General features: G+C 40.5%; 1 protein-coding gene across 1 annotated transcript in view; it reads left to right on the plus strand.

Annotated features, from left to right (window-relative positions):
• Positions 1-25089, plus strand: part of LOC310951560 (vitamin D3 receptor A) — an 82266-nt gene extending 57177 nt beyond the window's left edge. The window contains exons 4-9 of the mRNA XM_083919845.1: positions 8116-8300; positions 10559-10658; positions 11233-11410; positions 14897-15048; positions 15595-15711; positions 16876-25089. Of these exons, the coding sequence (XP_083775971.1) occupies positions 8116-8300; positions 10559-10658; positions 11233-11410; positions 14897-15048; positions 15595-15711; positions 16876-17129 (986 nt within the window). The 3' untranslated portion in view covers positions 17130-25089. The remainder of the gene's footprint in view (positions 1-8115; positions 8301-10558; positions 10659-11232; positions 11411-14896; positions 15049-15594; positions 15712-16875) is intronic.
• The last annotated feature ends 399 nt before the right edge of the window (positions 25090-25488 follow it).

Here is a 25488-nt window from a genome sequence, read left to right on the forward strand (position 1 = left end):
CCCCCCACACACACACACACACACACACAAACACACACAACACACACACACTGACTGCAAGATACCGTGACCATACTTGGCAGGTGTGTAGTTGAGATCAAAATGATGTACATTTAAATTATCTTATTTGTCCACATGAGGGCAAACCAACATGAGACATAAATACTTAGTTATATTGATTACAAAACATGTCCTACATACATTGCCTACACATTACAAAATATACAAATAGCGTACAACTTTTAAACAACTACAACTACACCATTTAAAGACTGTAGACCTCTCTCTCTCTCAGCATGCAGGATGAGATGAAGCAAATCACCCCGTGGTAGCGTACCCAATTGGTAAAATGGTCACAAACAACAGTCTCTCTCTATACAGGTCACAGGACCAAAGGCACACTCCAGAAAGATCACAAACAACAACATGGAGATCAATGATGACTTTACACATGTTGCTCATCTGACAGACTTCTAAAAATACGGAAAACAAATGAATGTTTTGTGCATGTATCTATATGTCGGTCTCATGAGCATGTTCCAGTTACTTGTTTGTGTGTTTCATCAGTCCATCTCACTGTGAATCTTGTGACAAGCTTGGGAAGGGACTTTCTCATCCATGTAAATGTATAAATGTTGAATTGAATTACAGCAGCTTGCAGCACTGGCAGACAGATACTCAAATACTAAAATAGTACGTATGCCTGAGGATAACTTTTTTAAAAAGATAAAGTCTTGAAAGACATTTCCAAATGTGGAATTGACGACACTGACTACAAAATGCACTGCCATTAGGAATGGGTTTCAGAATGTATTCTTCACTTTTAGTGTGAGATGCTTTACTTCTTTCAGGATTAATTATAATTCAGTTACACTCTGTTTGTTTGCCTTTATGGGCAAAGGTTCCCCTCTTTGTATTGGCAGATTTTTCTACGCTCTACCACCGTTCAGTTCGAACAGTGTGTTTGTGTGCCACCTGTGAGCTGTGCCAGCTGAGGTCGTAGTAAACACCCCTCTGCTGTCCTCGTTTGACAGAGGTTAGAGAGATGCCAGGAAAAGACCTCCCTGCTTGTGTGTGTATGTCTCTGTAAGCGTATGTATTTGCATGCTTGCTGGGTTTGCCTGTTTGCAGTGGTGTGTATTTCACCGGAGAGTTTCTGAACTGTTTTGGCCTTTAAATGATTGAATTCCCCGCCCTCGGTGTCTTTTAGTAACTGCCCTCCATTTGCCTCCCTAATTTGTATTCTTCATCCTCTCTTTGAGTCTTTTGTGTTCTATCTCTTCGACAACCTTTACACCTGCATTACCATAAGTGCCAACTGCTTAATTTATAGTTGGATAGACATGTCAGATGAAGCTGTATATGCATCTGAAATACAAATGCTTAATCCCCCAGACTATAAGGCTCATCTTTCCAAGCATTTCCATCCATATAGATTTTTGATGTGCTGTCCAAAGATGGTTGAGAATCAAATGTGCATCATAGTTTTCATATTTATAGGAAACAAGAAAACGAAAATCAATTTTTTACCCAATTTGTTTAGCAGTAACTCAACCAGCAAATGACTTGGAAAGGAAGGAAAGAGTTAGCAGCGTGGTTAGCCTGAATAAAGACATAAAGCCATGTTCTTAAAATTTTGAACAATCAAGCATCACCTCATGTTTTTATACCCCACGCCCAGCCATTATGCATACTTCCTTTGAGAGCCATTTTGCGTGACTCTGCATGTGTGGGCGCCCTGATTCCTGACTGACCTGAATGCACCTCTTGGAACATCACATTCCCAGGGTAGCAGTGGAAAAATATTGACCACACACCAAATCTAGCTTGACAAGATATCACTCCAAATCTGAGTGTTAGCAGCATCTCATTGTGTTTAACTGGCCGGTCTGCTGGTTAATGAGTAAGCCCGCTGTGAACCTCTGGCCTCCAATGCGCGGAGACTCTGCCTTTCCCTCTTTGTCACTGTCTCTGGCATTAAGCTCCACCCCCTTTCTTTCTCTGTTTTCATCTTGTTCTGTCTTTCTTTCTGTGGCCCGTCTCTCGTCTCCACATCACCTTTCCAAAACGGCAAACTTTCTTTTGGTAAACTGCTGTGCGTCTGCCAAGCGCTGTGGGGTGGTCAAGATGCTCCTTTGATGGTCTGTTGTTTTTTTTGTGGACAACTGCCTTAATGATGGATCCGGGGCTCAAACTTGGCTGGAGCCTGACTTGTCCAATCATGTCCTGTCCTTAGAATAGCTGCTTTGACAGCCTGTGCCAAATTTGACCCAAACTGTGCCTATTCATGATTGGGCTTCATGCTGCATACTTGGATGTCCTCCCCACAAGGAGTGGTTCTAGGCAGTCCACTCCTGACTTGGCACTGCATGGACATTGGAGCATAGCCAAAGCAGCCTAATTAATGGCGGTGGGTTAAAGGAGATGAAAGCCAAGTAAATCCTTTGGTTAGCTAAGCAGTCAGATTCATTCAGTTGCCTTTTTAAGCCTGTGTTGCCAAACTGTTGTTGTTGTTGTCTGCCTCGCCACATCATGCGGTTATGTAACGCCGCTTCTGAGGTTGCAATCCAGGGTGCAATCATTGAAAATCCACTTCAAATATAGTTGTTTACAGCTTCCAGGAAAACAACCAGTATTTAGTATGAGGTGCATGATGAGCACTATTTAATTTAGAGTCATCCTTGCCATCTCGTTGGTCCCTTAAATTAGCAGTTGCTGTGAAGTCTGTATTTATTTCTTTGATCCAAATACATACCATTATCAAGACTAAAAGTTTCAGCAACATGTTTTAACCAAGTTTAGGAGTGGGCAACAAAGACACACTTTAGAAGTTGCTATGTTGACAGACAAATACATTAAAACAGTTCAAACAGTTAAAAGCTAATTTAGAGGAGGTTACTACAGCAGACAGAAAATAGTGTATGGAGTTTTCATCCTGCCTTCAGCTACATGGACAACGTCTCTATGTCTTAAAGCACATGCCATGCCTAGAAACCTAAACAAATGCTGTAGCATCATTTGATGGAACTAAATTTAGTTATGTCTCTGTTGCTGCCAGACCATCACACTGTATGTACATGAATTGTGACCTCATGGCTCTGGGCCTGTCTCTCTTTGGCAGTCAAGCTCTTTCTGGCAGTTATGCTGTCTGTCTGTTCGTCTGTCTGACAGTCTGTCTGCACAGTTGAGCTCTTCATGGGTAATCGGTCACTGTGGCAGAGAGTCAAAGGGATAATAGGGGCCGAGGCATTCAGGGGTCAGGGCATTACTCCAGCAGTAACTGCAGTGATCCCCAGAGCTAGGCTTCAGCCCTGGATGACAAGGATACTAACTAACTAACTAACTAAGTAGTACTTTTTCTTCTGTTATTGTATTGAGCAGCATTTCTATGTATATTCTTCGATGTTTCTTTGTGCCTTGTGTGCTATTTTTAGTGTGCCACAATATACTGAAGAAGAAGAAAAGCTGAGTGCAATTAACTTAGGAAATATTGAGATCTGACGTGGTTTAGAAAATATTGTCTCTGTCTCATCATTTGGTTAGGGGTAGGGCTGTGCGATATGACGATATGATCTATTGTATGGCGATAGAAAAAACGTCTATTGTTACATATTTTGCCTAATCGTTTACATCTCTGTATCATAAATCGTGAACTTTACAGGCTAAGGGGTGCATGAATCTGAAAGGAGTCGCCATAGACTGTGTCTCTCTCTCCAATAAATCGACAGAAAACAACTGTTACATACACACACAGACCAGTCTGTAGGTAGGTAGGTAGAAAACTCTAATGTCCTCGAGAGGCAATTTGGTTTACAGCACAGCCACATTTACACACAATTCACAGATACAGTGATACATTGGCTACATAGATTCAGACATCTACAACACTGATTCTCTGACACTTACATTTATATACACGTTTATAGATACAGTAAAACAAACAAGTGTTGGTTATTGCAGCTTTCCCTGAAGGCCCTGTGTAATAAATATATAAACTACTGCTGTTAGAAAGAAATGTCACCGTGTCGTGTCCCTCCCCAGATCTTACTGACTCCGACACAGGCCACAGTGTTTCAGTGATATTATATATACACACACGTATATATGTATAGATATACAGTATATACTTTATATATCCTGATATGAGATTTTGGTCATATCGCGCAGCCCTAGTTCAGGGTGTAGTTCCCCTTTGGTGTTACCAGCTCTGCATTCTCTGTACAGTTCCCTGCGTGCACTGGGAAGCTTGCAATGTGTTATTGCCGTCACGAACATCAAACACTGATGACGTAACATTCATTGTGCTTGTTTCTCAGGGCTCAAAAGAAACATTGTGTGCTCAGACAAACGAAAGACAAACTATACCTGAAGAGAGTATGTTAAAGTTCAACATAAAGGTTACCAGTTATGTGCGTATTTGTGGTGTGGGTATGGGTACGTTCGATCACTTTGTTCATTTATAATCTGCTTTTTCAGGCTTATATTTATGACCTCTCTAATCTTCTAACTCAATTACAACAATGGAAATGATGTAGTATTACAATGTGTTTAGGTTTAAGTAATAAAGCAGCTCTTTTTTTTACAAAGCAGCCTAAGAAGAAATGTAACAAAGAAGGATTTTTCAGACCACCTCGTTACAGATGTGACATATAAGTATGGAACATTTGAGCCACCTGTTTTTCATCTTTATAAAATCTCCTCAGGCACAGCTTGTACTCCAGGGTTTCCTGTTTCACACCATGAGTGGCCACTCTGCAACACACATCCAGATGTTGGTCATTCAGTTTGTTGCTGAGAGGCGTCTTTTAAAGAAAACTGTTGCACTGCAGGAATTGTGTTGGGTTATGGTTAGGGCATTCTCTCTTTAATGTTGAAAATAGCCTTTCCACAACGACAGTTTAAACCGGAGCAACGAGGCTGCAGCTAACGAAACGGCAGCTGCCTGGTTCAGCACTGGGTAGATCTCGGAGCGCTCTGAAATAGCAGCCACAGAAAGACCTCCAGAGAATTTGAGAAAGCCAATAGAGTGAGGTGGGTTTGCCAGTGTGACTAACTTGGTGTTTCCGCTGTATTCATCCACTGATGGTGGCCCACCACAGCTGAATTTTCACGACTCGGTGTGTAATATCGCCTTGTCTATCACTGCTTGGCAACAGTCAATGGGCCTCATGCAGGAAGCGATTCACAAACTTCCTCATATTTCCTCTATATTTTTGTCCGTATCCATGTTTTGTTCTCGTTTTGTTAGTTCCTTATTGTCATCAATGTTTTCTTACTTTTACTATTTTGCTTCACAAGTTGTTTGTCCAATGCAAGAAATATACATTAAGTGTGAAATATTAGGAACATAAACACATGGAGATCATATAATCAAATAAAACTAAATTCAGACATTAATTAAGATAATATAGATAATTATTAAGATAAGACATAAAAAAATACAACCATCAAAAAAATTCTAAAACGTAATAATCTTTACAATATGTTTTTGATTTTGCCAGTAATGTCAGTGTGTAATTTTAGAGTTTTTCAGGATGTTGATGTCACTTTTGCTGAACTTCTCAGCCATTTTTCAGTGGTTTCTTTTAGTTCTCGAGTACCTGCCCATTTATTGGGCTTAGAGGGTGTTACCAAATGCTAATTAACAATTATGATCAAGTGGTATTCATCATTCAGCCCACCTGGGTAAGAGAAGATCTGGATGGTAAGAATGTTTTGTGCATCTGGAGGCTTCGCTTATGTTTTTTCTCTTGGCAGAAAATTAAGAGAAAATACAATAGACATTTAAGAGAACCATGCTGCATGAGGGCCATTCTATCATGTACTGCCTTTTCACAGCAGAGTTCCCAGTGTCTTTAGTTCAGAGCTGTTCTGTTCTGTTATTTTCTGCGATGTGATGATGTTGAAGTGCAGCACCTCATCTCTTCTTTTTCAAATAACGACATTTAAAACTTCAGGAGATGTTGACAACATTGCTAACATAAATTAGATTTTTCAAAAATGCTTAAATTCACAGTTCCATTCCTTATGTCTCGGAGTGCATTGAGTTTTAAATCAAGTAGAGATAGATGTAAATCTGTTTTGCGATCTGTAATAAATAATTAGTGCTGTGAATATAAAATTATAAAGTAATGTAATGCCGTAAGACATGCGGAAGTGGCTCGCAAACCCAGGAATTCCCAAATGATCCTCTCATCCAGTCAAACGTAAGAGAGTCACTATAAACAGTATGTCTAATCCTTTCTGCAGCACTGCTCCACTCTGCCTGCAGTCTCTGCTCCTGCAGCATGAATAAGGCAGAAGGCACTTAAACATCCAACACCCGCCGCATCAGCCGGATAAAAAGGCAACGGACATGACAGTCCATTTCAGCGCGCCACGTTCAGGAGATGTATGGTTCATGTAACCTGGGATGGAAATATTTAGAGCTCACATTACAGCTCCTTCAACGAGTTTTGAAAGCTAACTTTGTTTAACTTCTGACTTGGTAGTGCTCTTTTCTGAAACCACAATCATCCCGAAAGTGAATTCATTACTCCTGTCATAGCCAGTTCAGACAATATTTTGAGATACGAATATACTCATGGTATGAGTGTGCAGATACTCCTCTCTTACAATTTGATGCTGCTATTGTTTGTTTACTTGCACGCTACTATGCTAATTTTTACTGTCTTTTATATTGTTTTTAATACCAGGGAGTGTCATAGCAATTTTGCTGAATTGTTGTCTTACACAAATCTCAACAGAGAGATTCCAGGAGGGAACATCCCATTCATATTCAGAATTTTATCTTAATCATTAAGGTAGGTTTACCACAAGCTATGAGATTGTGAAAAAAGCAAGGTTTATGCTCCTGTAGAATCCACAAGTCCGTATGATATCAACCTTGTTTTAGGCTTAACTAGCGTAACAGTGAATTCTCCTATTGGTGGAGCTCTCTGTTTGTTACCATGGAAATGTTGACTCAACCCGTGGATGGTCGGTGAGCTGCTTCCCATGAACTGCGCTGTCATTTAAGTACAGTCTCTTTGCCTTTTCTTCCGTTTTCCAAATTAGTTTTTGCGTTCAATAAAATGTTTTATGGTCACAATTTTTCTCGTCGTGGGTTGGCACGGATCCAGGCTTACAACTCTTTATATAAAGCTCTTTTGAAATGTCAAATCAATGAATGGGGAAAATCGCTCGCAGAACCAGAGCCCTTCCAAATTGGGTGGTCACTGTTGTGTATGTCTGTAACGACAAGACAACAAGCAGAAACTCAATTATTACGTGATATCAGCCTTTATTACAAATGGACTAAAGGATTTCATGCATGTTGTTGTTTTATTTTGGGGAGTATTTGTATTAAGCCTAAAACGTCTTTCTGTCTATCCTTGCATTTTCCTGAAAAACATACATCAAATACACTCATGCTGCTGCGGAACCAGTGTTGAATTATATTTATTATTAGTGCTTTTATGTAACCATTGTATTGAGAAGGAATTCTGCCAAAGGAATGAATCCGTTCTGTACATTCATTAACTGATAAGGAGAGACCGGAGATGTTAAATTGTAGCAAACTCAAATGCAAGTATCGCCAATGTAACTTTGAGAAAGAGTGGTTCTGTTCCCTTATTAAATCACCTGGTCTAAAATAGCAAGCTCTTGGCAAATGACGTGCAAACTGTAGCATTGCTGCAGCTGCAGCTTTGTGTCTCTACACTAAGTGATACCACGTGTGCGCACCTGTGCATTTGTTTACTTACACAAGATTAGATAGGAGAGGAGTCCAGATCAGTTACATCTTGTGTTACTTGAGGTGTTAAGAGAGTTACCCCTTGATTAAACCCGAGACTTGTTTGCAGCTTTTGGTTCTTGTCTGATCAAAACTCTCATTCCAAGATACAGATTTTAAATGTTTGCATTAACATGAATGCAAGCGTTGAATGTGAGGAATTTGATTTATGATGTCAGAACATTTTAAGGCATGTGTGAACGTGTGTTCAATGCTAACCTTAACTGATTTTCTCCCTCTTTGATTTGACAGCTTTGACATCAGAATGCATCAGTTCAGTTTTTTCCATCAGTTCATTGGAAGATCTGTTAATATGTCCTCTTTTCCATTCTATCTTGCAGTCATCCTGACAGATGAAGAGGTTCAGAGGAAGAAGGACATGATATTGAAGAGGAAAGAGGAGGAGGCGGCCCGGGAGGCGATGAGACCACGTCTGAATGAGGAGCAGGCCCGGATCATCTCCAGTCTGGTGGAAGCTCACCACAAGACCTACGATGCCTCCTATTCTGACTTTTCCCGCTTCAGGGTTAGTCCACTACAAAGTTTCTTCCTTTACCAAAACCACATTCACATTATCATCTGTGCAGCCAAAGTCTCTTTGTTGTCCACCATAAATATGGGTGGAGCAGGTAATGATGTCATGCTGCCGAAGGGAGGGTTCCCTGAAGCACCGCATCAGGGCATATTACTGCATTTTCCAGTAAAAAACAATTAATACCAAAGCAAACCATTTTTTTCAAAACAGTGTACTTGATATGCATTTTTTATTTAACAGCTTGCCACCTTGAGATAAAATTCCTTGGAGATTAAATGCTAAAGAACTGATAAAAACAAACGAAAAGGATATGGAGACCATCTGCTCTGGTTTACCACAACACTGCAGACCTTGGCATTCTCTCTTTAAGTTTGTACCCATGGCTGAAATGGCTGAAGTAGACTATAATTATAGCTAAAACTCAAGGAAAGGCTGCATCTTCTTCATGTTTGATTTTCTGCAGGGGGATTAGTTACTTCATACCATGGTCTCTGTTAAGTTTGGTTGGTTTAAGTCAGGGATTATGCCCGACAAGGTGTCCATCAGGAATTAATGGACGTCAGGGAGGTCAATAACTGTCTCGGAGGGAACCAATTAATTCCTGATTAGGCACACCTCTGAGGGCATTATCCTGCTTACACCATGGTTACTTGCCAAATAGAAGAATACTATTATACTTTAATGTATAAAGACTATAAATGTATAATTTTTAAACAATAACTCATCTTCTTGGTAACACATAACAACAGAGGATTCACCCTTATACCTGAAACAATCATTACCATCCCATAAGTTTCCTCTTTGTTGTTCTCTGCTCCAGTAAATAGGAGGAACCTTAGATACCACTTGGCATGTGACACGTTATGCTAGCAATATTCAATGTCGGGCTAGGCTATAACATTGTGGACAGTTGGTGGAAGTGATTATAATTTCACAGTATGTATAAAAACAAGAAAAGCGAACTATCCATCCATGTCATTGTTCCCAAATCAATATCAAGATTTTCAAAAGTGATACCAAGTGATACCAAGTGATACGTTATGCCATGTGGACTGCCAACCACAGCCTGAAGTAAAGTTATTAATCAGCTATTATTATTATTATTATTATTATTATTATTATTATTATTATTATTAAGGATGCTTTTAATAGAAGACACTGTTGTGGCAGAGGGTTAGGACTATAATGAATGAGGGTACCATAAGCTGATTTGGAGTGTATTCTAGGTATAGTGAGAGGCTTTACTTGATGTTCAAGGGATCTGTTCAGTGTGTATCCAGTCAGCATGTCACCTTAGTAGGAAGGAGCATTCATAGATTTAATGCGTCAGTGATTCAGCATCACTCTTGGTATCATGAGATAGCTCTAAATAGTGTCTGTAACCACAGTCATATTTACTTCAAACCAACATGTCAGCTACCACTGCTGGTGTGTGTTTTCAATTTACTTGACACTCGTAACACGAGTCACCGAAGGCGTTTGTCAGTCCAACCGCGGGGTCATATTTTTTTCCTCCACGTCACTTGAACTTGATACGTTCAGACAACGTTCTCTCAGCTGACCACAACAGGTTGGTCACCCAGAGCAAAGGATATGGAAAGTCTCAAAACAGTTTTCCGTTTATCCGTGATTTACTAGTGTGATTCTAGCACACACTGTGCAGACAGCCACAGACATCCAGATATTGAGTTATGGGTGTCACTATGAACTGAGTGTGAACCTCACAAAATAAAGCACTCAATCCAAAAACACTAAGGTGTGCTTCACAAGTGTTTGGCAATAGTTTCTTTAAGATAAATAAAGAGGATGCACACTTGATAAGAACATGATATTTTTATTTGAAACACACATTGGCATTGCTATTTAGAGACCTTTTAACTTTAATCTTTGTGTAAACATAGGATTAAATCACTTTTGATTTCATCACTCCCTCCAAAAACTAAATGAACTTCCAAACCTGAGAGGCTGTTTCATAAAGGAGGATCACTGAGAGCTGAGTAAATCCCAGAACCCCCTCAAATATATAAATATAAAACATGGGCCAAAGGGGAAAATAACAACTCCAGATTTTACTCTGTAGAGTTATTCGGGTCACTTGGTGATCCTGCGTGGTGTTTATTTGTACTTGATTCCCTTAATTCCTTACTTGAGGAGGAGCCCTAGCACTGCATTGAGTTGTGAAATGTATTAAAGTGAAGTATAATATAAGTGAAATTAATCATTTTTTGTGTCTCTGTGTGTATTGGCAGCCTCCAGTGCGTGAAGGCCCTGTCACACGCAGTGCCAGCAGAGCCGCCTCCCTTCACTCTTTGTCTGATGCTTCTTCTGACTCATTCAACCACTCACCTGGTAAGAGTCCTCCTCCTCCTCCAGTTCTTTTTCAATTTATTTTTTCAAGGTTCACTTTGCCATGGACACAGTCATGAAGAGCTCCATTGATTTGAAAAACACAAAAACAGTAACTCTGAGCCCACTGTCCATCTGCTTCCATACTGAGTTTTAGTGTTTCATTGGAAGCCCATTCATTCCATTGTGTTTAATGGTGTATTAATTCCAAATATAGTTTTTATCTATTTACAATATTGTCCCTCTTTCTTCTCTTATTTACTACAAGTCTGACTCACCAGATGTAGACTGTTGGGATAAAGCCTGCCATTGTCGGCCTCCTTCAGTTGCCGTTTCCCTCCCCTTTTGCAAGGACACCATCCAGGGTTTAGCGATTGTGATGGCTGATTGATAAAAGAATGTTAACACATGCTGCCAGATTTTTCTCTAGCGCTGACATACTGGAAAACAGTAACATCTTAGCATGTTAGTTTGTGTCCATTTTTCCATTTAATCCATTCCTAACTCTGCCCCTGCTCTCTCATTGCTTTCTCCCTCTGTGCTCTTCTTGTCTCCTACTCTCTCCTCCTTGAAACAGAGTCTGTGGACACCAAGATGAACTTCAGCAACCTGTTGATGATGTACCAGGACGGAGCTAGCAGTCCGGACTCCAGTGAGGAGGACACAAAGCTCTCCATGCTGCCTCACCTGGCTGACCTGGTCTCCTACAGCATCCAGAAGGTCATAGGCTTCGCCAAGATGATCCCAGGCTTCAGGTACAAACCAAGTGCACTGTCAATGATTGCTGGTACATGTAGATTGTGAGGCATCATTACAGGATAGCAGGATTGCTGTCTGGCACAGTTTGTTTTTTTTAAATGGTAGGAATCAACAAGATCATAATTTTCTTAAATGGTCACAGTGGGCCTTAAAAAATAATATGTAATAATATGTGTTTTCAAAGTTCTTACTGCATCTGAAATGACATGTTTGATTTGATAAAAATAAAAAACTGCAACTATTTTGACGGTGGACACATTTTTGTCATTTGACATTTTATAAACGAAACGATTCATCTAGAAAATAATTGTCAGATTAAGTGATTAAAAAGTATTGCTAGTTGTAGCCCTAATTAACTGCTGAAGCTGACCTGTACCTCTGACCGATGTGGGTTTTTTGAGGGAAAATTTCACCTAAAAACCTGGCTCCCGACAGGTGACTTTTATTCCCCCTTGCTTCCGTCTTGACTCCGCCTAGCTCCACTCAACCATCTGTATTCGCTCCATAGGAAAGTGATTTCAGGGTCTGCAAAAAATGGTCAGGTCATTCAGGACCGTCGGGCGGGGTTTTATAGATGTGACGTAGCAGAGAAACGACTGTGGCAGCTCACATCGAGGAAGCAGGTGTCACCATTGATGCTGCTACTTCATCCTTGTTGTCCAATCCAATATTTATTTTTTAAAAGAACACCAGAGAACGGCTCTGAAGACTTTTGTTGGTGGAAATGATGTCGGCTGTTCTGTTTGGCTTTTCCCTGCCTCGCTCTCATCAGTGTCACGGATTAGTTTCGATATGAGTGGTTGAAGTAGCAGTGGTTAATCCAATCATATGCAAGGATTTTTGATAAGGCCCAGCCTCCTGAAATCGCTTCCCAGTCGGCAGATCCCAGATGGATGAGTGAAGCAAGGCGGAACGAAATTCATCTGGCGAGAGTCACGTTATCGATATGGTTGCCGGTATTGTGAATTTTGAGCTGGAATGAGAAAAGACCCTTTTTTATGTGGATTGTGTAAATAAGTCCCTCAGACAGCTGCTTTCCTACACAACTGACTTTACTAAAGAATATTTAAATGTATTATCCATTATCCACTGGAGTGAAAATTAGAGAACAAAGTATTAAAACTTGGTTTAATCTGAAATATTGTTTTTTTTTAGTGTTCATAATTTGATAGAAGATCAGCTGTGGCTATACCTCTGCTGTCCTAGCATGCTTTTTTAAACAACCAAGGCACTTCAACGATAACCCTTATTTTGTGAAAAAAAAAAGAACAGTAACCATTGCGTCAGAAGAGAAGATTTAAACAGTATTTTCTTTGGGCTATGGGATTCAAAAATGAATAGGAAGTGTAGAGGCCCTTGCTTTGAATGACTTCAGCACATCTGCGCCCACAGGACATCACTAGTTTCTCCCACTGCTCTGGTTTGATCTTGGTCCGTTCTTCTTGCACTCTCTTCCACTGTTCGGTAGCTGTAGTGGGTTTCTTAGCCATTACTTTGTCACCAAGGATTTCCCAGAGATTCTCTAGGGGGTTCAGACCTCGACTCTGATACTTCTTTCTTCTTTAGACAATTTGGGTTCAGTCTTTCCCCAGTCCGACAGTGAACATACGTTTCCCATCAGACCCAAATAAATTGAACTTTAGCAATGTCATGTCATGGTTTGGGAGATGTTTTCTGCAGCAGGAGCAGGGCCACTTGTACAACTACATGGCAGGGTGAATGCAAATGTTTATGTGAACCTCCTTCAGCAACATGTAATACCTTCACTGCAATTGTCTCCCAATCAGCCCTGGGTTTTCATACAAGACAATGCCCCCACTGCAAAATGGGTTAGGCTGTCCCTTGAATCTAATAAAACTGAAACAGTAAAATGGCCAGCCCAGAGTCCAAATCTAAACCCCATAGAGTATCTCTGGAAAAGTAGCTATCTGCTGCTTAAATGAGTTCTGGTATTACTGAGGCTGATTAGTAAAATTCTGCTCAATCCAACCAGTAGCACGTACAGACACGAAGGCTAGCAGCCTGAATGAGCTCTCCACCCACGTGCAGAGCAAATTGCCGCAAATGACATTACTGGATAAGGTGAAATGCTATTTTCACTTCCAAACAAACAACAAGCTCTTCCAAGAATCTGCTGGAACAGGCTGCAGCTTTATGAATGCATGCTGAGCTGGGAGATATGTTTTTAAATGTATGCACATAAAGAGACCACATAATAAAATAAAAGAATAGAAATGACCCATACAGTATGATCATACATAATGCACACGTTTGTGTGTTTGCATTGATGTCATGCAGCTAGCTTTATATTTACATTTGTTTATTCCCCCTGCTTGCATTGTTGTGGGCTGAGGGGGTTTTCTTTGGGAATATAAAAGAGTCTGGGATTTCTTTGTTTACCTGGAAGAAACTCTATGCATCTCTAAGCATTGATTAGAGGTGTTCAGACATTTTCCTATCCTGAACATCAGGGTATCCATGAGCCTTCATTTGTGAAGCACTTCTTAAAGCTATTCAGCTGAATGTGTTACACCTCATTTAACAAGTTCTTGGGGAATTGTATCTTTCAACAGCATTTGAGTTTGAAATTCAGACAATCGGGTCAAGATGTTTTCTTCTTTCAGTCAGTGTCTATTCAGGTCTTAGTTCTAAGCATTTCATAAATACAAGCAATGATGTTTGAAAATTGTCTCACTCCTTTTTATCTATGCCTCATATGCTGAAAACACTGCAGTGATTCAGTCTATTCAGTTCTTTCCTGGAATAACTCCGGTGCAATTTTTTACAATTTGTTCAAAAGACACACAAGAAAGAAAGACGGAACATTCTATTCAGCGAAAAATAATGAACTGAGATGGAAAAAAAACTCCAAATAAAAGGTGAAAGTAGATGGGATTTTTGCAGGGCATTAGAAAATATCTTACCCTTATCTTACACCTGCTTCTGTCAGTGTGTGGAGATACACATACTGTAGTACAGTGTATACAGCTGTTGGTGTGCTGCTGCCTGTGTTTCAACAGGAAGTGAATTTTCATTTCACTTCATTTGCTACTCAACTACTGAGTGTTTTTGTAGTCTCTGTTATTTGCCACACACTGCCAACGGACTTAAGGGCACAGATATTTGCTGAAGTTACAGAACCGAGAATAAGTACAGAAACAACTGTAGTTTCAGGTTCTAGTTTCATTCTGAGCCGTCTGCTTAGCAATATATATAGCATAGCTGTACTTCAATGATGTATTGGCCATTAATACACAATACAGTAACGTGTACGATATCCGCAAGTTTATCGGTCTAGCTCAACAAATGTGCAATGACTATGCAGTTAATACATAACTTAAGTATATGTAAAGAAATAAAAATAAGCTGATGTAAAGACACCCACTCTGTCGCAGAAGATAAGTCAGATGTGTGAACATGCTCTAATTTGACTCTAAACATTTCTGTCATACAGTAACATACTATATATGTGACTGTTCCAGAGAGCTGACTGCAGAAGACCAGATCGCTCTGCTGAAGTCCAGTGCCATTGAGATCATCATGCTGCGTTCAAACCAGTCCTTCAGCCTGGAGGACATGTCCTGGAGCTGCGGAGGACCCGACTTCAAATACTGCATCAATGACGTTACAAAGGGTGGGTTGAATCAGCACCACAGTGGCTCTGACTCATGTGTTTTAAGTGCAAAATCAGTACATAAGCAGCACGCGTTGGACTGCACATACACAGCATGTCAAAAACCTTGCTTATTGATTCCACTTCTCAATACACACTCTTCTTCTTGTGTACCCAATGCTCCGGAAGTCTCAGTGAAGGCCACAACATCAAGCTCTGGAGGAAAGAAAAGTGTGACACATGGTGTGATTATATAACTGATTCTTACAAGGATCACCCACACACTGTTTTTCTACACACTTACACATTACTATGAGGGCTCGACTTCAGGTATTTTCATGGAAGCAATAAAGCAGCCACAAACACACACACAAATTATTGCCCTCTGTCCGCAATCTGTAGAAATACATACGGAGGATGGATTCTCCTTTGAAGCCCACTGCTGTGTAAAATGTGCTTTCATTTTAAAAGTCAATAGAAAAGCAACATATATGTTTCCCTGCTTCAGTGCCAGAGGATGTAACTGATTTTGCAGTGCTAACGGTGAGTTTGTGTCGTCCTCCATAGCCGGTCACTCTCTGGACCTGTTGGAGCCGCTGGTGAAATTCCAAGTTGGTCTGAAGAAACTCAACCTGCACGAGGAGGAACACGTGCTGCTCATGGCCATCTGCCTGCTCTCCCCAGGTACTGCTTGTATGTGTTTGGCCACTTGTGTGTAGGTGTTTTCCTCATCTCAGGCATTGTTTTAAACAGTGAGATTGTTTGTCGAATGACTGACTCACAAACGTAATGTCAGGGAAGTTTGAGCGGTGTAGGATCGGGTCTGTGTTGCTTGCTGAACAAAATTCACCCATGAATGAGTGTTTGATAGTGCCACTAATGCATGTTAAATACAAAGTAGGACGCTATAAATCGTCAGAAATGAATATTTTTGAGCTTTCGGTGATAAGTTGAAACAGAGAATGAACGGAGTCACTCAATGAGCAAGGCCACTCGATGACTCATTTCAAAGGCTGTTTGTTTCCACTATTTAACACTATTGTGAGTTAATAAGCCGAAGAGCTTTAATCAGTGATGGGATTAGGACTGAGTATCGTTTAAAAAATGATGATACTATTACTAATACTAGTGGTCTACCTTTAAAGAAGAAATGTGACTATCCAGACTACGAAATAATCAAACAAAAAAAACTTAAGCTTATTTATTTCTTAATTTCAATTGAGTTGATTTGATATCATTGTTGTCAGGCTAATGTTAGCTTGCTACGGAGCTATGAGAGAACAGATTGTATCTGGCTAACATCAGCCCCCAGATAGCGGGTAAGGTTACACGGATACTTTTAATGTATCATTTTTAACATTTTCAATGTTCACCGTTTCAACTGAAAACAGAAAATGAACACAGACAAGTCATTCGTGTCATCATGTCTCAAGTCAAGTCACAAGTCTCTGACTTCCAAGTCTGTATTGAGTCTCAAGTCTGTTACTTTCTGTCAAGCCAAGTGTCAAGTCAAAACAGTGACTTGAGTCACCTCAGGTCCAAGTCATAATGTCTCATCAGGCCACATCTTTAGTATTCATCATGTGAATGAAAGCATCTCTACATTTTGATAAACATGTCTATAGTCCACTACAACAAAACAACAAGCTGACTCTTCTGACAGATGCTCTCTTTCTCTTTTCATCCATCCATCTCCTGACCCAAACCTTAATTTGATCTACATTCTCTCTGTGCCCTACCTCTTTCTGCTTGCCTCTCCACCTGCCTCCCTCCTTTGCTCTGTGACCTCCCGCATAATGTTTATCCGCACACTCCCTACGCTGCACCCTCTTTCTTCCCCGATGGCAGATCGTCCCGGTGTCCAAGACCACGGCCGCATCGAGCAGCTCCAGGACCATCTGTCGGAGACACTGCAGGCATACATCCGAGTCAACCACCCAGGCGGACGCCTCCTCTACGCCAAGATGATCCAGAAGCTGGCCGACCTGCGCAGCCTGAACGAGGAGCACTCCAAGCAGTACCGTTCACTCTCCTTCCAGCCTGAGCACAGCATGCAGCTCACCCCGCTGGTGCTGGAAGTGTTTGGCAGCGAGGTGTCATAGCAGAGGAGGAGGCATGCTCACATACATACACACACTCATCACACAAAACAGGATGATTAACCAACCCTTACCGCCTTTTCCCCAAGATAACCCTAGCCCTGATATACCTGGACATGAGGGAGAAAAATGGATAATCAGATAGGTAGACAGACAGTAACCTTCACCTCTTCATCATCTATCCATCCTCCTGACCTCAAGCAGCAAGGCTCAGATGCCTGGAACTCTGGATTCATAGATTTAAGACACCTGAATATGCTGTGGTCCGTGCAGCACTTGGATTACCAGATTATATTTTAACCTCTGGATTCACAAACGCCATACGACATTAAATGTCACTCACCAGGCAGATACCCTGACTCGTAGACATCTGGAACAGATGGACGTTCTGATCCTCTGCAAATTCACAAACTCCCATAAAACAAATTGCCTTTTCTCATCACCACCTTTCCCCGGACGTCACCGCGAGTCCTGCCAATTTTTTTTTTTACAGTGAAGACAGCTCAATGGATGCAACTGTCCCGTCATCCTCATAACACTGATCATCATCATCATTGCGATGACAGACAGGAATAGATACACAGATTTATATCTATTAACCATGCTGGCACTTGTGTATGTCAGATAAATTGCTAGCAATGTTACTACACTCTTATTAGTGAGCTATAAACTACCAATTAAAGTTTATTAACAGCAAAGACATCCAAATATACTAGACATCAAAATGGCAGGCAAGCTGACACTAATATAATGGAAATACTGGTTTAAAAATACCTGGTTAAGATGGGCTGCTTAGCCCTGTGTATCTGTATGTGCAAAGAGAGGTCTCCGATGGTGAGCTGGAGCAAAGAAAGAAAGTTTCAGTGGGAATGGGAACTGTGAGACGAAAGGTGAGATATGGAGCAATGATTGAAGGAGGTTGGATAGATGGAGGGATATGCTACGGTTGGAATTCCTTGTTCACAAGACAAAAAGGGAATTTCACAAAACAAGAATGTATGTATAATGCTATATAAATATAAATGATACGTATAAGCTGATATATATGAATATATATATTTAAGAGAGCGAAACATGGTTGCTTCCATGGAAGCAAATAGTTCTGAGTGTTGTATAATGTAGAGGATTTGAAGGCCCCTCCTCAGCTGTGTGTGTGTGCATGTACAGTATGTCGTCTTTCGGAAGATGAAAATGTAGACACACATAATGAAGCGCTGAAAAGTGTGTGAGGAGTCCTATTTTTGTGATGTGTACAGTATATGAGAATATTGATGGACCACAAGGGGGTGCGTGCAGGCTCTGAGCGAGGGTTTAGTGCAGGGAAGCACTCCTCTTTTGGATTTTGTCATTTTTTTTGGACCTGTGAAGTTTGAAGACTGACATACGCAAACACACCGTCATGTTTCGTGGATAGAGATTATCCAAAAATATTTGTTGGGCTGGTTAGATTGCTGCTAAGACAGTTCGAGCTAGATAGTTGGACAGAAACCGACTACCGGCTGTTGCCTCAGGGAAAAAGTTTGTCTGATGATGTTGTGTACTTGGTGTTTATGGTGTGTGTGGCGTAAGCTTACAATCATAAGACAGAGATTGTTTTTGAAGCTCTAGGCATCACTGTGATTTCTATTCATACTAAATAACAGCATAAGGAAGCTAGAAGTGAAACTTTTTACAATAATGATTACCACAAAAATAGTATTCCTAAACTGTTAAGTTAAAAACTTCTCCTAAGAGATGGTTTGCATGATCGTACGCCCCACTAGATATCAGTGTTAAAGTTAAACGGGGACATTTTAAAATACATTTATCCGTGTTAAAACATTGAAGGATTGATATCAGCCTTAAGCAAAATTTTTTCAGGGCAATGTGAATAATCCACAGAAGGTAGCAATGTACAGTAGTTAAACAATGGAACGAAAACCTTCAGATGCTCTAAACAGCTGGGCAGAGTTAAAAACAAACAAACACAGGAAAGAACTTTTTTATATTAAATCTAGAAATCAAGCCTCATAGTTTTTTGTCACGTTTATATCGTTTCAACACCAGCCACATAAGCGAGGTTTAGGATGTTACTTTTCAACATCGCTACATATCATATCACATTTCAGTCGACACGGTGCGTGCTCACCCCTCATGCAGGCCTGGATCGCCCCCTTGTGGACAAACTTTGTAAATACCACTTGCTAAGTCTGTACATAGTTAGAGATTAATGTAGGCAAAAATACTAAGAGAATTCAATTGTTGATGGCAAGATGCTCTGGAGATACAGCACTATATGCAATTAGGAGATGGACTCTTATGTTGTATTTAACTAGAATCGGCAGAGGAGACATTCCTGGTCAAGTTGCTGAGTTGTTTCAGGGTGCAATGTAGAAGACTGTAGGATTTGGGTTCGACCTGAGTGGCTTTTTAAAAGCTGCTATTTTTGGGGGGTGCCCAACATACAGCAAATTTAAACAATTTCAGAATAACAAAACACTGACATTAGGTGTTTCACTGATCAACACACCTGAAAGAACCTGGCTAATGTAGTTCCTTAGAATGGGCCTGCATTGGTCCAATCGTGTTTTGGGAGATGCTCTTACTTGTGCGATGATGGGACTTGGAAATCTGATTTTTTATAATTGCAAAGGCTTCATGTGACTGAACATTCCCAGTGGTGGTTGTGTTGATCATTCCAGCTGGCTGAGTCTCACGCACAATCTACAATCTAAACATCAGTGCGAGCATCCTTAACTCTCCAGCAGTCTTTTTAAAGGCACCCGACAACTCAGTGTGTTACCCGGGAAGTGTCCTCTCTGTCCATTCCAAGCTTATGGATGTACATCTTTTCTCTTTCTCTCATTCTAAAGTCTATCGATAAGCTTTTGACAATTATACACTATATACATAATATTTTCATTTTGGTGAAAAACCTTTTTTTTGTTTTCCCTCTATTTTCAAGATTGTCAATTTAAATGTGTGTCAGAGTTTGCTGTCTAGCTAGTGCTTGGCTTGCTGCGCTGGACGTCGTTTTAATGAAGCAGAGATAGGCCTCGGGGACTCCTGGAGCCTTTTCCAAGTGCAGGAAGACTCCGCTCCACTTCTCTCGTTCCCTTGATTTAAAAAGAGCGAATACAGAGTAGCCCTTTTTAACTCAAGATGTGGCTAAGTGTTCTTGTTTGGACATGGGAAGACACACTGGCAGCCATTCTCCTTCATTTTCCAAATGGAATAAAAGACTTGTCAGTGCAGCCGCGTCACACCTGGAGCTGCAACCTGAGAGGAAGGAAGGAACAGTGGAGCGAAAATCTTTTCATTGTCAATGGAAAGGCAGTCCCCGGCTCTTAAAAAAAGAAGTGAAAAAGAGAAAAAGAAGAAGCTATGTCTGCTTTTCCAGAAGCAGCATGACAAACACAATCAAGCGATCATGAACTAACACTGCCTCAACTGACTGACACAGGATTTAGCCAATGGCAAACTGTCGCAGCCACAGCATGGGCGTGCCTCTTCATTCACCACCCAACCATCTAACCGCCTCTTCTTCTGCAATAGCCAGCGACAGCAGGATTACTCTTCATAGCTTTAACTCAGCAAACTGTGGGGCACCAAGGGCTGATGGGAGTCTGGGATTGGTAGAACTGCTGCTGTGGAATTGGACGTGTCACTTTATTGTGGAAAAAGACAATGCAGAAAGTGGCTCCTTTGTCCCGTTTGACCTAGGTAACATTTGGATTGGACCTCCAGAAGACTGTCTTCTAAGATCTTCTCTACAGAATCGACAAAGTATTTTTAAAATAATTCACTGCAGGTAGACGTATCGACGCGCTCCACAGGCAGAGTGCGCCGTGACTGACGAGATGTCGCCTCTTGAACCCAAAGTGTGACATTACCTTTTCTCCCCGTCTCGCATCGCATCTCTCGGAATTTTAGATTTTTACAAAAATGGTTTGTTAAAGAATGGAAATACGTAAAAAGTGGACTTTATGTTTCTATTTCAAAATTAATGCAGGGCAGGACGATGGGCTGAGAGTGCGCTCCGTTTGAAGGGTTCAGAGAGGGAAACATCATATATTTAACTTGCCGTGGGAAATTACAGCGGATAATTCAATGTCCATTATTAATGATTACATTTCTGACGTTCTGCCTGCGAGACAGATTTGGTTTACAGTTCTCTCACCCGTGGCTAACGTGGATATCATAGCCGATGTTGAGGCCATCCGGGCTCAAACGAACCCAAACAAGACCGCACTCTCAACCCTTCTCCCCTCAACCCAGGTCAGCAGCTCCACCTCAGTAGCCTTACTTACAGAAACCTCACTCAGCCGCAAACATTTAACAGATACCTCAATATTTTACAGGATGACTTATCACAATAGCCTTCAAGGGAACCAAACATACAAGACTCCTACAACACGCACACACTCACACACACAGAGACACACTCTCTCAGCAACCTCTGCAGTGTTTTTACGTGAAAGTTCAGTAGTTGCCAGTTATATAAAGAAGAAGGTCATCCCGCATGACCTTTTTTTCCAGTAGACCAGTCAGTATGTGTGTGGATCCCAATGTTTTTAATTAACTTTCACTGTTTTTTTTCCTGCTTAACTCACTCGATCCTCATCTCTGTCGAGACAACAGAAAACACAGAATGAGGCAAACACGTGACACATGTCGCTAAGCTTTTTTCTAAACATACTACCTCTACTTTCCACACACACAGATAATAATTATATATATGTGTGTATATATATATAATTATTATTTGTTGCAGCATGATTGTGTTTATGAAAAAGCCGTCATTTTTATTTTAACACTAATTTAGAAGGCGTTTTTTTGTTTATACGCACAGTAAATTCATTTTTATCTCTGTTCAAATGCTGGATGATTTCTTTCTTTTTTTCGTTTGTTTTACCTCAAATCTCAATAGAAGCCTACAAATCTTAAAGTCAGTAAGTCAGAGGCCTCTCTAGCTTCAGTTCGACACTGAAGTGTCTAAATACATGTCAAGACCTGCATTCACATAGTGGCTGGAAGTGTCCAAAATCTTTTTCTTGTTCTACATGTGATACAGATCTGATGTTTTGGAGTTGTTTGGATCAGTTATCATTTTTTGCTGTTTACAAAACACTCAAGTTTTTGCATCGTTTAAGATAAGCTATAACACGCTAGTGAACTTCAGAGTAACTGGTAGGCAGATTTGTTTTTTTCTGTCGGACACCAACAGGCTGTTTCCTCCTAGTTCCAGTCTTTGTGCTAAACTAAGCTAAGCACCTGGCTCCAGCCTCATATTTGCTGTACACAGACAAGAGTGATGTCGTTTTTCTCAGCTAACTCTCTGCTGAAAGGGAATAAGTCAGTTAGTAAAAGAAGTATATATTCAATGTTTAACAAGTCCTTTTTTAAAGAGAAAAGACATTAAAGCAACAACAAAATTTAGGAACAGTCAGAAAAAGTCCAAATAAAATCTGAATCCTACAGACTTTGAAAATGAAATGGCAAGATTTTGTAAACGTAAAAGAATAATTGGTTTAACCACCAGTTTATCAAGGAAGCAAATTTAAATGCACATTTCAGATATGATCTGCAAATTTGAATTGAGCCTTAAAGCCTGCTATGTAAATTTGGCGATTGATGCTTTGATGCTACTAAACTAACAGGTGTTGCTGTAGGAAAAGCACCTGATTTGACCTGAAGACTTGTTTGTTTGATGGGACTCCGCAGAGCTGCCGTTTTTTTTTAATACAGTTAAAAGTGCTGGATTGACAGTTGAAAACCTTTCAAAGAGGCTTGTGTGAATGCTTTCATCTCTATAAAACTGTTCAGAGACACGGGTCGGAGGTCTCGCAGTTGAATCATACCGACTTTGATAACCGCTTTGTCCTAGCATCTAAATTCTGCTTCGCTTCGGCACTACAGGTTTCCTGTGTGTTTGTCTTTAGCTTTCCTTAAACATCTGATAAGGGTTTGTAACATTGGGATCCCATGTTAGATATTCTAGATACAAATAGTGTGTATTTTTGTTGTATTCAGCAACCAGCCAAGTGTCACACACACACACACACACACACACACTCTCCAGCCCGACCTCAGCCCTCTGCCTTCTTCTATCTTCCTCTCACTCCGGTTCTGAATCCTTCATTCATTTGCTGCATTCATTCAGCTTTCAGGAAACCAGGCCTTCAAAATAAATGCTGTGAACGACGCACCACGCCTTTAGCGATCACTCTTTGTACTATATCGACTAATGAATCACATTTCAGCTCACAGCATGTTTGGGTTAAAAAAGCTCTGGGTAGATATGGAAATTCCCAGTTTGAGTTTATTCAGTTGAAAGTATTTGATATTTCGCGATGCGTTTCTTTTGTTGCATCAACACGTTATCTGTTTCACGACCTTTTGGGAAAAGGATCAAATTCAGTAAAAAATCAGTGTCACTTAAAAGATATTAAGAAGCGTATTTGTTGATTAAATGTTTACACTTAAATTAAATGTATCCTGGAAAGTCCAATTAAAATCAACACACTGAATATTGAACTTTAGTTGTTTTTCGACAGATTTTTGAGTGGATCTCGATTCGGAGTAGGTGTCAGTAAAGTTATGAGGCTCGTCCTGAAATATTGAAACCCGTGTTTGTAGGGGAGGAGAGCAGGAAGATAGAAATTCAGCTTTTCTACTGTCATAACAGATGGATGGTTGTCATTCAAGACCGATTGTCATCCGATTGCATTTCTCTGCTACCTCTTTAAATGTGCGCTCATACACACATGCACTTAAACTACTGCGCTCACAGGTGAACACACACACACAAACACACACACACAATTCACATTTCTGTGCACTTCTCTATCCTTCACCAGCAGTTTTTTGCCAATGATGCACTTGTGTTTGTGTCTCTAAATGCTCTGCAAAACGTGTACCGTCTAAAAAGTGATTTGTTGTCGTCATCTTTATGTTTTGTTCTTTTTTTTAAAGAAGAAAAAAAACATCTCTAATTTCTAGAGAAAGTCCTGGGCTAGCCAGGTGGTTTGAAATAATCCAAATATGAATTCATATTCCAGTACACACAGAAAGTTTCATGTCTCTTTTAAACAAACATTGATGCACATATTGCTCAGCTCAGTTGTACCGTGGTGTGCCTAGAACCCACAGCCTTATTTTGGGGCAATATCAGGGGTTTTAAAACCAGAATAAAGGACCATCCGTCTTTGTATCGCCGACAGTTTCAGTAAATATATATTTTTCCTCTTCACATCCACACATTTCGTGGCTTCTTCAGCTGTCGTATTGGTTTCATGAGTCAAACGGTAGCTTGCCCGTGGGAGGTGCATGTCCTGACTTTGACGTGCTCGTCAGTGTTTGTCTGCTGGTTGTTCTTTTGTTTCATTCAGTACATTAATGTATTCCCCCCGTACATGTATGGGTTTTAGAGACAGTCCTTCTATAAAGCCAACCTGCTTGGAAAAAGTGATTTAGATCTCAAGTAAAAATGTTATTTGCTGTGCTGATGCAACCAAGACTAATAACATTTTCTTTAAACTTTATTTTACCTTATTTCTGTAAAGAATATCCAGCAGACTGTTACCTCCCATGGCATGAACTATTGACATTATTAGGAGACCAAAAGAAAAAAAAAAGTTTAAAGTTATAGTTGATCTCAGCAGAGTCCCAAGATAAGTACTTTTACCTTCACACACGCACACCACCATGCAGTAAAACTCACCGGACCTCAGTGCTTCGGGCAGAAGCTTATCTTTTCATCATATACCGTTGCCATGGCGTCGCTGTTGATGGCACCATCAATAGCCCTCTATATAAATGAAATGGTGTTATTCATACAGTACCTTAACCAATGTCTCTCTTCGGGGTCAAAATCACCACCTGTTTTTTGTGTTTGTTGCTCGTTTCTTTTCGCTCCTGTCTTTGAAGTTGATTCATTGTACTTTGATTACATGCATTGTATGTAGTAAAATACTGATAATGTTTTGGGGAAATCACAAATAAAACAGCTGTACATAATGATGCAAAATATACAACGTATTCCTGTTTTATTCTAAGGTTTGTTGTTGAAAGAGACATTTTAGAGCAGGGGTGCCCAATCCTGCTCCTGAAGGGCCACTGTCCTGCATGTTTTAGGTTTCTCTCTGCTCCAACACATCGAATCTAATGATGTGCTTGTTATCAAGCAGCTGAAGCCTGTCACAGGTTTGAAAATCGTAAGTCGGGTGTGTTAGAGCAGAGAGAAACCTAAAACATACAGGGCAGTGGCCCTCCTAGAGCAGGATTGGGCACCCCTGTTTTAGAGGATAAGGTTAAAGGGTAAGTTCACCCCAATGATGAGCTGTATGTTTCAAAACCTGGTTTTATTTCACTGGGTTTTAAG

The sequence above is a fragment of the Echiichthys vipera genome (assembly GCF_963691815.1).
Source record: "Echiichthys vipera genome assembly, chromosome: 9".
Lineage (NCBI taxonomy): Eukaryota > Metazoa > Chordata > Actinopteri > Perciformes > Trachinidae > Echiichthys > Echiichthys vipera.